Source organism: Mytilus californianus, unplaced genomic scaffold (genome assembly GCF_021869535.1).
Source record: "Mytilus californianus isolate M0D057914Y unplaced genomic scaffold, xbMytCali1.0.p SCAF_9, whole genome shotgun sequence".
Lineage (NCBI taxonomy): Eukaryota > Metazoa > Mollusca > Bivalvia > Mytilida > Mytilidae > Mytilus > Mytilus californianus.
Window position 1 is genome coordinate 39,786,159 of NW_026262745.1, and position 15,920 is coordinate 39,802,078.

Sequence of the window (15,920 nt, forward strand, 5' to 3'; positions counted from 1 at the left end):
AAAATAAAAGTAGCCTTAACTTGTTGGTAACATAATAGAACTTAATTTCCGTTTGAATAAATTGATATTGCTGCATCATGTTAGAACTTCTCAGTAAGATTTTTACCACATTTTCTTTTATGCAACTTTCTTGTTTTCTTCACTCTTATAAAGGCTTTATGATTATCTGACAAACTGTCTTTTAAACTGATCTAATATATTTTGGAATGTCTCCGTGTGGTTACAAAGTCATTACATTTTAGGTAAACCTTGCATTGGTTTTAAGAAATCTTCATAAAAAGGAGATAACCAATAATATTAGTTACATAGTGTGCTAGTGACCTAATAGGGTATATATATATATGGGGTCAGTAAATTCCATATGGGGTGAGAGCGAAGCTCGAATCCCCATATGGAATTTACTGACCCCATATATACCGTATTACTTCACTAGCACACTATGTAACGAATTTATCTTACCGACTATCTTAACGTGTGAAATTTAGACTAGTAACCTATCAAAATGAGCAAGTCTTCAATACCGTTAGCATTAAGAAACTACTTCCATTGATCCTACAAAAACAGATGCTAACAATAACAACTTGTTAGGTTTAAATGTGTTTTATGAATTTATTTCAATCTTCATCATCAATTTCTTCGTCTGTTGAAACCTTTAAGATTTTTTCTCAGTACCGTTTTGTTTTTATAAAGGGACGTAACACGACTACTAACCGTGTATGAAATAAGCCCCGCCTCCCTACTAACCTAATATGGAACATACACGGTCTCCACGCGGACGCTTTTAACCAATCATATTCCTAGAAATGTATAGGAGGTAAGATAATCATATATACTGTCCTTAAAAGCTTTATTTTGGTGGGTAGTTCACAACCAATAAATATACCCGTATTGTTGGTAATATTTCAAACCTTCTAGGTAACTATCTTTAAGTTAACATGTTTTGTTAGCTGTATGAAATCTGCTTTGAAATAAAGAGTGCGATATAAAAGAGTAAGAATGTATTCACGTTTTTTATCTGAATGAACTAAAACCTGGCTTCACCAAAAACACAAGCTAATTCCTCAGAGGAAATAGACATACAGTGTATAAAAAAAAAACAAGGAACAACATATGGTTAAGGTAGAATGACCTGCAAGTCAGGAATATGACATTTGTTTTCCATTCGTTTGATGTGTTTGAGCTTTTGATTTTCCCAATTGATAAGGGACTTTCCATTTTGACTTTTTACTTGGAGTTCGGTATTTTTGTTATTTTACTTTTTGCATGACCAAATTAAATAGTACAACAGATTAAGACAAGGGTTAACAGACATTTCATAAATTAACTTGTTACTTAAAACACAATTAACAAAACCTATAGATTTTTTTCAAATTGAGACTTAAAGATTGGTTGCTTGATTAATTCATTGTTTTTGGGATTTTGTTCAGTGGCAAATATTACATATATATTCACATATTCTGGACGTCAACATTTTACCAGAAATAAAAGAGGGCAGTTAAATAGTGCTTGCAATTTTCCTTATAAGAAGATTTAATGTAAGAGTTCACAGATATATTGATAGAGGCACAGTTTCAACTAAAAGACACCTTTCAATAGCAATCTTAATCGGCCAGAAGGCAGAGGTTAATGTAGTGAAATGCTGCTGTATTTCTATACTCTAGCAATCATAGGGGTGAGGCATAATGAACAGGAAAACACAGTTCCAACAAAAATTTATTAACAAAGAATAAAAGATCTAAAATTATATGATTAGTGCAAAAAGTAAAAAAATAATATTTAAACAACTTCTGAAATTCACATAACTGGTATATATGATGTAACATTACAGGAAAATTATCAGAACTCATAGATCTTATCCCAATAAAAATATATCATGATACATATGTAGTTTAGAGTTTCTTGAAATATCCAATATAATGGTACCAGGTATATATTTCAAAATATTTAAAATATTCATGCCTTTGTTAATAGAACTTTAGGGCTATCATGTGACCTTTTTGAACCTATTCTTCATTTATTGCACAGAAATAAATAAAAAAAACACTGGTGCATTTCAATGAATGAAGGAAGTTGATTATCAAATAATGGTCCAATGGTAAAGGAATGTCATTGATATATAAACAGTGAAATATATAAACAAAAGATAGCAATAACAAGTAAAGATAAATTGATTTGATAAAAAGTTGATTACATTATTAATAAGTTTTATAGATTGTTGTAATAAATAACAATATAAAAAATATCAAATAAGTGTAAAAAATATAAAAATAAATAGTTATCACAGTGACTAAAAAAATAACAAATTAACAATAAATGCAATATTTAACATTATTATCTACTGTTATGAAAATCAAATTGAAGAAAGGAACAATATATATGAAACTACTGAGTGAATAAATCTACAAAATAACAACAAGGAACTAAATTTCTACAGATGTTCCATTAACTTATGTAACTCATTTATCAATCATCAAGTGAGATTTTTATACCCTTACAGCTATTAGTCTCAACAAAGCTTCTATGAGCGTGGCTAATATTATAAAGTGAGATTTTAAGAACATTACAGTTATCAGTCTATACAGTACTTCTGTGGGCTCAGTTATCAATGATGAAGTAAGATTTTTAGCTCCTTACAGCTATCATCTATACAGTGCTTCTGTGAGCTCAGTTATCAATGATGAAGTAAGATTTTTAGCTCCTTACAGCTATCATCTATACAGTGCTTCTGTGAGCTCAGTTATCAATGATGAAGTAAGATTTTTGCCATCACAAATGAGGTATGAAGTATTGATCCAAGGTATGCATTGCTCCAGTAACATCTTGTAAGATTTTTTTCATATTTACAGTTGACGCATGATCTATCTTCTTTAAATTAACACATAACAATTTTATTGATGCCTGCTTCCTTGAGTTTTAAAATATACTAAATGAAAGACCATTATCCTAATAAAAAACTCATGATTTTATTTTTTGTAAAATACATATCTACCATAACATTATAGATACAGTTTTGAAATCACTGGAGATTAGAAGTAGTAGATATAAACTAATAGAAGAACAAAGAATATGGAGTATCCATCCATGACACAAAAGCAGTACATGCACAGCAAAAATAACAAAAAGCAAAGGAACAGCCCTTTTATTGCTGTTCTTCATCTGTAAGTCACAGTAAGGCCTTTAATACTGAGCAAAAAATCTCTCACCTCATTGCAAGTTTAAGCACTATTCATTTTTAGGGTTTAATCATAGCAAGCATTTCCGGAGGATCATTTAATTTAAGCATTGTTTTTTCTGAATGCATTAGTAGTTCAAGACAAGGATTTTTCAAAAGATTATGGATGCAAGATGGGCAACTAAGAATACAAGTAAAGTAATGACAATACCTTACCCTAAATGCTGGTAAACCAAGAATATAAACATCTAACTATTACCCTGAAATATTCTATTAAGACAAATCAGAAACAGATGACAATAGACATTTATTTTTCTCCATTTGATTCACGACAATAAATGAGGAAAACTACTCTTCCTGACCATGATCCCTTACTTATTTATCTCAAATCAGATAGTCAGAAACTTTTAAAAACAAGAATGTGCTCCACTCGCACTATCATTTTCTATGTTCAGTGGACCGTTAAATTGGGCTAAAAACTCTAATTTGGCATTAAAATTAGAAAGATCATATCACAGGGAACATGTGTACTAAGTTTCAATCTGATTGGACTTCAACTTCATCAAAAACTACCGTGAACAAAAACTTTAACCTGAAGCGGGACAGACGGACGAATGGATGGATGAACGAACGCACGCACAGACCGAAAAACATAATGCCCCTCTGCTATCGTAGGAGGGGCATAAAAAAATAGCTCCAAGTTCTACTACTTTTCCTCTCTAATCTATTTAAGAAAAAGTTAAAAAAAACTTTTTCTGCAAGATTGCTGATTTTTAATATATTAAAACATTCCAGACAATGTCTCTTTTTTTTCATCAGAACACAACTCTTATGACCACATACATAAAGCATTCATGGGGATAATACTTGACTTTTGTATAAAAATAATTTTTATGGATCCATAAAATAGCTATACTTGCTGAGTCCAAAAGACAATACAAGTGTATCATTTTTATATAACTTAAGAAACAGAGCATAGCAATCTTAACTTGGGGTCTGACTGGGGACTTTTTATTTCTTTGGTTATTAAGCCCATAATTCTCAATTTTCATTTTTTAAAACCATAATTCTTTCATTTGTAAACCAGTATCTCAGCAAATAGACATCATTATATCCGAGTCTGTTTGTACTTCTCAACTCATGTCAATGTAAATATAAATATAGTTCACTAATTTATGCAAATTGGTTGGTCAATTATCTAATTTGCATACAACAGAAAAGATGCATCATATGGCAAACTTGTTAATATATGCAGATAGTCAGTTACATATGTATACATTTACTTCTCATTTCCATGTGCATGAAATGAAATAACAAAACACATTTAGGTGACAACTTGTTCAAAATGAAAATTGTAGACTACAATAGAGGGTTGTGGGGAATAAAGCTTTCCTTTGTGCTAAAAGGGGGTAAATTCTTAGAATATATAAACAAAAATAGTACTTCTGAGACAGAAACTTTGTGTCCCCAATTTGATGCTCAATTCTTATGTTTTCTATTTGAATTGTTTTCTGACATCCCATGGCTCAAGCCAGCCCAAAAAACAGGCTATCAGATACCAGATGTAATCTCTGACTACTATAAATATAAAAGAAAACATGATACAAAATAAATATCTGTTTTATCTAAAAATGTATAGTTAAAGGGAAGAACTTGAAACAAAATCACTGATAGGAATTAGTTGAGAATAAGTTACATGTGACTCAGGTAAAGATGTGTCTACGTTTCATATTGACTACATTACATTGGAAATATGTAAATTTACACATAATTTTTCAACATCAGATTTTGAAATAATTACAAAAGAAGGATACATGTAATAAATATGCAACACTATGGGACAGCAACCCACCAAAGAAAACATTAAAAAAAAAACATTACTGCTATTTCTTCAGTTGTTTAAAAAGACTGATATGTTGGTATTGATGTATGACCATTTTACCAAAAAAAATACTGCACAACATCATATCAAGGGAGACAATTACTAAAAAAACATAGTAAACAGTGAATATCTCAGCTGGAAATAACTTCATTCTTTATATTAACTAATTTTATATCCACTGTTTATTATCAATATGTATTTTGAATGTGTTTTGGCATAAATTATCTTTAATCGAAAGAATTTTCATTAGAAGAGCTTATTATCTTCTATAAACTAGTAGAGAATATAACGAGTATTTCTACATCTTAACTTTTTATCTAAAAAGCACTGAAATCTCATATTTTATAAAGAAGACAAGGAAAATCTAAAACAATGCCAGACATCAATTCATTAAACCCTGAAAATTTAGTTAAAAATTATTCTAAAGAACTTAGTTTCTTTATGAGCACTGATATTTAACAAAAAATGCTTCCAATAATATAAACTTTCCCTGGAAATGTCAATTATTTTACATAACAGAACATGTACTAGCGCCTTTGACATCTGCCTGTTTCTGTCCATTTCTGTTTACAGTAGATGCATGAGCTGTCCTTTGTGGTGGCGTCTGATTCTCTCCCCTTCTATTGGTATTAGATGCTGGAGTAATCCTCTGTGGGGTTGACTGATTCTGATTCTTATTCTCTGGTTGGATTTCTGAAAAAGTGAAACAAAAAAATATTGTTAGCATAAATAAGAGTTTAAAATTGAATCTTCCGTTTCAAGTGCAAAAAAAGGATCGATGTCCACTAGGCAATCTTTCAACCATTCAGAATTTAGGACATGTTTGCCATAAAATTGAATAACACTTAAAAAGGATAACAGGAATCACCAAATTATTGAACAGTATAACAGAACACATCAACAACACCAGACTCCTCCTAAATTGTCAACACATGGTCCAAATAGCTAGACTTGGTACAGGAACAAATAAAAAAACTCTGTATTTGCCTATCTAGACCATATAAAATGAATCACTAAATCAAAAATCTACACACTGCAGCTATCAACAGGGTGACCATTAATTTAAACCAGGAAGTAAATGATTTAAAAAGCAGGTTCAAAATGTGCTCATGCCTACAGAAATTTAGCTAAGGAAGCCACAGCTTTTAGTTGAAGACTGCCACTAAAGATCTATTTTACACCATGCTACGACACAAACAGACATCTGTAAGAAATCATGTCATAGACACAAATTCTGACTTTGAGCTGACCACTCTGCTTGTCTCTTAAATGCCCAGTGGAGAAGCAGCAAACATTTAATTCTTTTGTCTTATCTTACTGAGAATTTAAGTCAAGACCCCAACACTGAAAAGAAGCCTCCAGTGACGTAATAATATTTTTAAGAATTGCCCAAATAAAATTTGTAATTGCAAAATATTTATTGTTTCTTACATTTAGGGAAACCTTCATTTGCCAATCTCATAAACTTTATTATCATAAATTTAATACATATAACTTATAATAAGATAGTGTCTGGGTGTGTTGAAGCTGTGAGTATAGATTCATACTTTTTATACTGATATATATATATATATATTTACCTTTATCTTTGAGATCTCCTGATTTCCTGTCTGCTAAAGTGGCTGCCTGGGTAACTGTAGACATTTCTGGTTGCTTTTCTTTCATTGATATAAGAGCTGAAAAACAAACAAAGGTAGGAAGAATAACTAGAAGGAAAATGATTGATCTTTTCTTAGAGAGAAATATATGGATATAAGCTTCTCAATATTTAGCCCCTTAAATCCAAAATAACCTGTTCACACAGAGATATCTCCAACCTTCGCAAATTTGACAACACTTTAACCTGTAAACTATGCAAAACTTTTATGATCAGTATACAATGATCGAGGGTTGAGGATAAATACTCTCCAAAGAAATGAGCTATGCCAAGGCTAATACAACAGCATTACTAAATACAATTGACTAAGTATAAGTGATTTCCTTTGACCTACAATATGATCACAAACTTAAAAACAGGCTAACTATGCAAAACTTTCAAAGCCAATGAATAATGACTTAGTGGTCTGGGCCAAAATATTTCCACAGAAATGAGATGTGCTAGGGCTTTTCCTCAAATAAACTGTTGGCACAGAGATAGTTCCTATCAAACTGACTTAAGCGAAAAACTTAACATTGAAAATTGGTAATTAATTCAAAGTCACTGGACCATGACCTAGGGGGCAGGGCCTCAAAATAGTCGTCAAACTGATATGTAATGATAGAAATGCAATTTTATATTAAATATCACAAGTAGTTCCTATCAAACTAACTTAAGCAGAAAACTTAACAATTGTTGACGCCATCGTCACCAACGCAGTCACCGTCCCTGGAAAAGCAATCCCTTTGTCTCGCTTAAAGCAACTGTCATCGCAGGCTACAAAAAATGTATGGTAGGGTTGGACACCACATAGTGTTTTTTTCTGTTGGTTAAAAGGGTAGAAAAAAACCCTATTCTGTGATAAATGATAATAAGTATTATAGGTGGGGTATAAAAAATATGTTGATCAACCCCCCCTTTTACATTTTTCCTGGAACCCTATAAATCTAATACCGGTACAACTGCATACCAAATAACTTACCATTAGCAGTTCCCTTTAAACATACCTTTACAAATGTTAAATGCAGAGGCATGACAAAGATACTGAATTCTTACAACCTTTTAAAATCATTTTAGATTTATTGCGAAATAAATGTGGTTTTATAATATAGCTACTTCATGGAAGGCATAGGGTAATTGTATTCAGTAATTGTTATCAGCGGAAATTGATTACATTTTTCAATAATCATGCCTTTTCTGATTACAAGTCATTGCAATGTAATCAATTACAATACAAAAAACAGGTGTAATCATGACTTTTTTAAGATGACTTTTAGATTACATTCTTATGATTACTTGCTGATTACAAATTTTATATCAGTGGTCTCGTTAGCCCAAAATAGAAGGGCGCCGCGCCCTGGGTGCCCTCAGCCGCGCCCTGTGTGCCTTCATCCGCGCCCTTTTGCCCTAATGCCTTTTTCCCAACAAGAGTGCACACGCTGAAATGTCTGGCCTTCTTTACTAATCATTGATATTATGTTGATAGTCCTAAATATAAAGCTTTATTACAACTGTCACCTAAACTTAACATTAACCAAGAAAACTAAACATTGACCAATGAACCATGAAAATTAGGTCAAGGTCAGATAAACCGTGCCAGGCAGACATGTACAGTTAACAATTCTTCCATACAACAAATATAGTTGACCTATTGCTTATAGTTTAAGAAAATCAGACCAAAACACAAAAACTTAACACTGAGTAATGAACCGTGAAAATGAGGTCAATGTCATATAAAACCTGCGCGACTGACATAGAGATCATAAAATATTTCCATACACCAAATATAGTTGACCTATGGCATAAAGTATTAGAAAAAAAGACCAAAACTCAAAAACTTAACTTTGACCACTGAACCATGAAAACGAGGTCAAGGTCAGATGACACCTGTCGGCTAGACATGTACACCTTACAATCATTCCATACACGAAATATAGTAGACCTATTGCATACAGTATAAGAAAAACAGACCAAAACACAAAAACTTAACTATAACCACTGAACCATGAAAATGAGGTCAAGGTCAGATGACACCTGCCAGTTGGACATGTACACCTTACAGTCCTTCCATACACCGAACATACTAGACCTATTGCTTATAGTATCTGAGATATGGACTTGACCACCAAAACTTAACCTTGTTCACTGATCCATGAAATGAGGTCGAGGTCAAGTGAAAACTGTCTGACGGGCATGAGGACCTTGCAAGGTACGCACATACCAAATATAGTTATCCTACTACTTATAATAAGAGAGAATTTAACATTACAAAAAATGTTAACTTTTTTTTCAAGTAGTCACTGAACCATGAAAATGAGGTCAAGGACATTGGACATGTGACTGACGGAAACTTCGTAACATGAGGCATCCATATACAAAGTATGAAGCATCCAGGTCTTCAACCGCCGCCACCCCCGGATCACTATCCCTATGTCGAGCTTTCTGCGACAAAAGTCGCAGGCTCGACAAAAATCAGTAAATGTGATTCTGTTGTGCAAACAAAATTTCAAAAGTTCTCTAATCTGTACATATTCAGCCAATTAATCTTTATGAAGGGACTGGAGTGAACTGTATTCTATGTTAAACATTCATGCATGAGTGACCTTATTTTTACATTTTCACACCTTCCAATGTTTTTGTTAATCACAGTTTAGTAATGATCCCTTAAAAGTTTTTATTATTTATTATCATTATTAATGTTATTTAAAGATTTTTATAAAATAATCTATTTCAATGTAAGTAATCAGCAGTTAAATAATAAAATACATTCCATACCCCAAATATAGTTGACCTATTACTTATAGCATCTGAGAAGAAGACCAAACAACAGAAACTTAACAATGAACCATGAAAATAAGCTCAAGGTCAGATGAAACCTGTCAGACAGACGTGCACACCTTACAATCATTCCATACACCACATATAGTTGACCTATAACTTATAGTATCTGAGAAGAGGACCAAACAAGAGCAACTTAACATTGACCAATGAACCATGAAAATGAGGTCAAGGACAAATGACACCTGCCAGACAGACATGTACACCTTACAATCATTCCATACACCAAATATAGTTGACCTATTCTTATAGTATTAGAAAAACAGACCAAAACACAAAAACTTAACATTGACCAATGAACCATGAAAATAGGTCAAGGACAAATGACACCTGCCAGACAGACATGTACACCTTACAATCATTCCATACACCAAATATAGTTGACCAATGGCTTATAGTATAAGAAAAACAGACCAAAACACAAAAACTTAACATTGACCAATGAACCGTGAAAATGAGGTCAAGGTCAGATGAAACCTGCCAGACTGACATGTATCCCTTATAATCATTCCATACACCACATATAGCTGACCTACTGCTTGTAGTATCTGAGAAACGGACCTAATCACGTAACTTTAACCTTGATCACTGATCCATGAAATGAGGCTGAGGTAAGGTGAACCCTGTCTGATGGACATGTAGACGTTGCAAGGAACCCATATACCAAATATAGTTATCCTATTACTCATAATAAATGAGAAATTTACATAACAAAAAAACTAAACTTTTTTTTCAAGCAGTCGCTGAACCATGAAAATAAGGTCAAGGGCATTGGACATATGACAGACGGAAAGTTCGTAACATAAGGTATCTGCATACAAAGTATGAAGCATCCAGGTCTTCTACCTTCTGAAATATAAAGCTTTATACAAATAGTTTACGCCGCCGTGGCCGCCGCCGGATAGTAATACCTATGTCTCACTTTCTGCGACTTTCATCGCAGGCGAGACAAAAACCCTTGTGCCGTTTTGGTAAAATTGCCTTTTGTTTCATCGATTTCTTATCACAAAGTTAAATTACATATATGACACCAGGTGATTGCCCCCAGGTTAATCATGTAATTACAATTAATTACAGTGGATAAGACTTCAAAGGTGTTAATAACTAGGTAATTTAATTAAGACAATGTACCTTTTTGTGATAAATTTGATGAATGTGTCAGCGAGTGTTTTTAGCTAGCTTGAGTCGGCATTTTCGATCTCCAAGAAGAGTTTATAAATGAAGACTTTCATGACTTTACAATAGAATTTAAGTCATCAAAATACAACTATGCCTTCACAGAAACGCCGTCCATCTCAACTTGTGAGCGACAAGCAAACAGTAAACGTGTTAGAAATTAATTTTGGAGTTACTTCCCCTGTTTTAGCTTATTACAAATTTGTGCTCCTAAAATATTATCTAGTACTAAAAATAGGAAAAATAACCAATTGAATACAAAATTATATAAGAATGTTACCTTAAGGATATTAACTGTCTTTGAACATACAAAAAAAAATATATTGCAATTTATTTTTGATAATCATACTTTTAGCAATCCATGTTCTATACATTTTCAAGTTAGAAATTTATAAGATAAATTGTTATGATGAAATTAAGCTGCAATCCTACATAAATGGGAAGTGTGAAGTTTAACTATCATGATATCAACTTGATGAAACTTTACTAAATAATTCCTTAACACAAACAATGAAAAAAAGTTTTGAGGGCCAAACTCTAGCTGAAAATTTTGAAATAAGACAACTCTGTGACATGTATGCTAAACTATGAGATGTTTAGTTTATGTTGTTTTTTTTTTCGAAAAGGGGGGGGGAGAGAGAATAGTAAGTTAATTTTTTGCCTCTATTGGTTTATAGTGATGTGATGTATGAATGTGTATTGACATGTTTTATGAATATGTCGTATGAATTACATTTTCTAATGCAAATTTTATAGAATAAATAATCAACACATCAACTTATGCATCTTTATTAACAACATATACAGTAAAAAAAAAGAATGTGAACTCGTGATACACACAGAAACGTAGACAAAAGAAATGAGCAGTGCCTTTTCCTTTCATAAAAAAGTGCCCTGCCCTCCACTGGCACCCTGCCCCTTTTGATTTCTAGCTGGTGCACTGTATATAGAAAAATAGTTTTTGATAATTAAGCATGAATTAAAAGTTCATAAAAGCAGAGTTCACTATTATTGATCATGGTTCAATATGATTCACACCATCATCATGATGGTAAATCCAGACTCACAGAGTTAGGTTTAGTATATAAATAAAATACCCATAACCTATAATCAGCTATAAAAAACCACTGACAGGACAAAATGTGAAACAATTTAAACAAGAAACCCAACATCCTGATTTATAAAGTTTGTATTAACTACGGTAATCATACCTTTTTCTTGGACAAATTTTGGATCAGATTTAGGCTTCTCATTCTGACTTTTCTCAGCATCATTCTTTTCAGCCTCTTTCTTGCTCTCTTCAACCTTTGGTATGCTTTTTGGCTCCTCATTCTGACTTTTCTCAGCATAATTCTTTTCAGCCTCTTTCTTGCTCTCTACAACCTTGGGTAAGCTCTCCTTCTTGTTGGTTTCCCTGAGAGAACTGTCTCTTTTTACTAATCTGTCTTTAGATTGTCTCCTGGCCAGTAAGAAGTCTTCATCTTTCCACTTCAGGTAATCCTTGCTTGCTTTTAAGAATTCTGATAGCATTATATCTTCGTCATACAGCACTGAATACCCTGAACTGTGCATACTGACGGTACCAGGTGGAAGGAGTGTTATACCAGTCCTACCCTGGTGGGTAGAACACAACCAAGAAATCTTCCCCGTTTGGAGGTAACATCTGTAATTATTAATATATTAACTCCTGAACTATACATGTATACATTTTCAGTAATTTCTACATTTAAAATAAAAAAAAAGTTTATCTGTGAGCTATTACTCACTTATGATACCCCCACTATAAGTGTTCGGTAACAGGCAGCCGAAGATTAACTCATACTGTATATTATTATGTTAACATGAAGATTGATACCAAATCTAGTTTGTAGTTCGTAAGAAAAAGGTATCAAAAACGTCATAAATGGCTATTATGTGTTAGAGTATGTTAGTATTCAGTTAACATGAAGTTGGGGAGATGAATGTGAAAAACAGCATACAAAAAAGCGAGATCAAATGTGCTTACATGAAGCTTGCTACTAAATTTTAGGAAACTCTGAATTTTAGTTCTGGAGAAAAATTCAGCCAAAATATCATGGGACGGACGGACAGATGTAAAGAAGTATACACTCACCTTCAGAGCAGGGGTAATATATGAAAGTTTCCTGAACAATAGATGTTTGATTTGCGATTAAGAATCTGATTCACAAGATTTGAGAGAAATAGAAGAAAAACTTTATCAATAGAAAATTAAATATAATTTTGTTTTTGGAGAAGCTGTTCTCTATTATCCTCTCCTGCATTTATACCAAACTTCAAAATCTTTATTAAAGATGTCTGTTCATAAGAAAGATGAACTGTAATATGAACCCTTATGGATGGAAGGGGGTAGGGAGGACTTAGACAAGTTCCAATCTATTCCACTGATCTGTTTTTTTTTGTGGGTTTCCTTTCAATACATGTATTTTTGACCTACAGGACTTTCTAGAAACTAACTTCCTAAAGCTCAAATCGGATTTAAAATTACAATTCAATACAAATTTTTTCCCTTGTTGGGAAGTATACTGGTATGAATACTGGTTCGCTTCAGTATAGAGCAACGGTGAAAAATAAAAAAGAAAACAATGTGTTACTTTAGTTCACAATCATTTCCAGCTTCATAATGAGTTTGATAGACAAAATAATATTAATAATTCTTATAATCATATCAACCAAATATTATCTGTAAATCAACAGGAATTAAAAACCGCTTTTCGTTGACTCTTCATTGAGCTGTATTGCTTCAAAGCTGTTCTACTTCTCGAAAATGGAGATAACCAACTTCATATTATAATTTTAGAGTAAAATTCGTGATTCCAGAAATGAGTTTCTGGAAAGGGCTATAATTCTGTAATGTTGAAGCTTGTTATCTTAACTCTTTTATCTCAACATTCCTGATAATCTAAATTAGCATTGTCAGTCTGATCAACTTTGAGACAATGAGATTCAACTACTATTTGTTTTGGGGGAAAAAAATTAAAATATTTAAATGAAAATCCCTGGATCTTCTTCTGCATTAAATATCAAATCACTTCTAACAGCTAGCACATTAAATATCTGAAGTATTACCTGTTAAGTTGGTTTATAAACTGTTCATAGTCATCGTGTTCTGCAACAATTCTATGGATCATCTTGTAGGCATCACTAAAATTCTTTGTATCAATACCTTCCTATTGGAAAATATGATAGGTAAAATTATAAACTTAATTTGTGAAAAAAAAGTTATCATATATGTATCTTTATTGTTGAAATATCAAAAGATATTATCAGGTTATGGATACTACATGAAACTAACAGTTCGTATCATTCATTAACATACTTTCTGTAAGAATGGTCTATAATAATTAAAATTCTATATTTTTGCATAGATTTAAAATCATTTCTGGAAAATTGTTCCATTGCCTGATAGTCAGCATAGATGTTATTAATAGTATGTGTTCAACCTGTCAATGGATAGCAATGTTTACTTGAGTAGGTGGAGCTTAGAACAATAATAAGTTCAGTTGGGTCCTAAAATACAAGCAGATGTTTTATCTGTGTCTTACTTTTCTAATAAAATCCATAAAAAGTTCTCCTTTAACCGAGGAACTCAAACAATTCATGGAGACAGAGCTTTGTTTCAGTATGGCATATATCCTGGCTAGGTATGGAGCTGTTTCCTTCAGTGTCTTCATGATTTCATCTTTCTTCAAATTAGTCAAAATCAATGGATTCCCTACAAGATGCCACCCCTGAAATGGAATACAGATATCTTAACTGCAATAGCTATATTCTAAACAACTATAGATTGTATATAATGTATGCAATATAATAAACTGTTATCACAGAGATATGTCTCGCTTATTGGTTATTTCGATAATGCAAATGTTGAAATTAAAATGGCAACACTTTTACATGTAAGTTTTGCAAATATTCAAAGTCAATGAATCATGACTGAAGGTACATGGCCAAACAATCTCCATGGAAATGAGATGTACCAATGCTAATACAACTGCATACCAAATATCATTGACCTACCACTAGTGGTTCCCTTTAAACAAACCTAAGCACAAACTAATACATGTAAACTAAGCAAAATTTCAAATTCAATAGACCATGACTGAGGGGACGGGGCCAAATAATCGCCATGGAAATGAGATATGCCATTGCTTATCCGTCAAACGAGACAAAAATAAGAAAATGTGGTATGATTTCCAATGAGACAACTCTCCAACAGAGACCAAATTACATAGAAGGTTAGCAACTATAGGTCACCGTAACCTTCAAAAATGAGCAAAATATATATCGCATAGCAATTATCCAATACAATGACACATGTCTTATGTTGTGTTTGACACAAATTCTAACACTAATAATGAATTAAACCATTATAAATGCAAAAAATTGTAATATTTTATCAGAAAATCCAATTAATCATATATCCCCCCTTGCATCCTAATCACCACATTAAAAATGACATGAACAACCCACTGAAAAAAAAAGCTTGAAGCCATTTTTAAGAGAGGAAATTTGAGAATGAAAGTCTGTATAACTGCTTTTTTCACAAACTTTTCAAAGTCCAAAGCCTGTGATTACGGCACAAATCAGCGGAGCAGAACCAAACATAAACTCAATCTGTAACTCATCATAGTAGACTCACATACTAAAAATCAGCTCAATATGTGAAGGAGTTCAGAAAAAAAAGTCTGTATAACTGTTAGTTGCGGAATGACAGAATGATAGATAAGGGTAAAACTATATGGCTCCGACCACTTTGTGGCCGGGCCATAAAAATATAATGCATAATGAAATTAGAGACACTTTGTGAATGCTAATTAAAATTTTAAGTTGCTACTAACATAAAAACATTTGACTACTGTGGGTTCATTTATTATAGGGTTACCAATTTTCGTGGTTTGAAGAAAACAAAATTAGTGGATATTTGATTTCCTGGTTTTGCCAAAGTTTTCATTCAAGCCTTTAGGAGAATTATATTTTGTTGAACATTAAATTTGTGCTTTATCTAAACCAATGAAATCCACAAAAGTTGGTACCCAACACATAATAATGAATCCACAGCATTACTTTTCTGGTAAGTTTGTATAAGACAGAAGCATTTGAGTTTTATCATGAATTCAGTACATAAACAACCTGATCAGAACTGAGTAATCTTGTTTTCTACAAAATTGATATTGAAGAAGATCAGCTGTGAGACTTAT

The 15,920-nt window shown here is 32.5% G+C and overlaps 1 protein-coding gene across 1 annotated transcript in view; it reads right to left on the minus strand.

Annotated features, from left to right (window-relative positions):
- Window positions 1-1,700: 1,700 nt before the first annotated feature.
- Window positions 1,701-15,920, minus strand: part of LOC127716353 (uncharacterized) — a 133,449-nt gene continuing 119,229 nt past the window's right edge. The window contains exons 63-67 of the mRNA XM_052222524.1: window positions 14,268-14,453; window positions 13,792-13,892; window positions 11,916-12,367; window positions 6,635-6,730; window positions 1,701-5,747 (exon numbers count right to left, since the gene is read on the minus strand). Of these exons, the coding sequence (XP_052078484.1) occupies window positions 5,563-5,747; window positions 6,635-6,730; window positions 11,916-12,367; window positions 13,792-13,892; window positions 14,268-14,453 (1,020 nt within the window). The 3' untranslated portion in view covers window positions 1,701-5,562. The remainder of the gene's footprint in view (window positions 5,748-6,634; window positions 6,731-11,915; window positions 12,368-13,791; window positions 13,893-14,267; window positions 14,454-15,920) is intronic.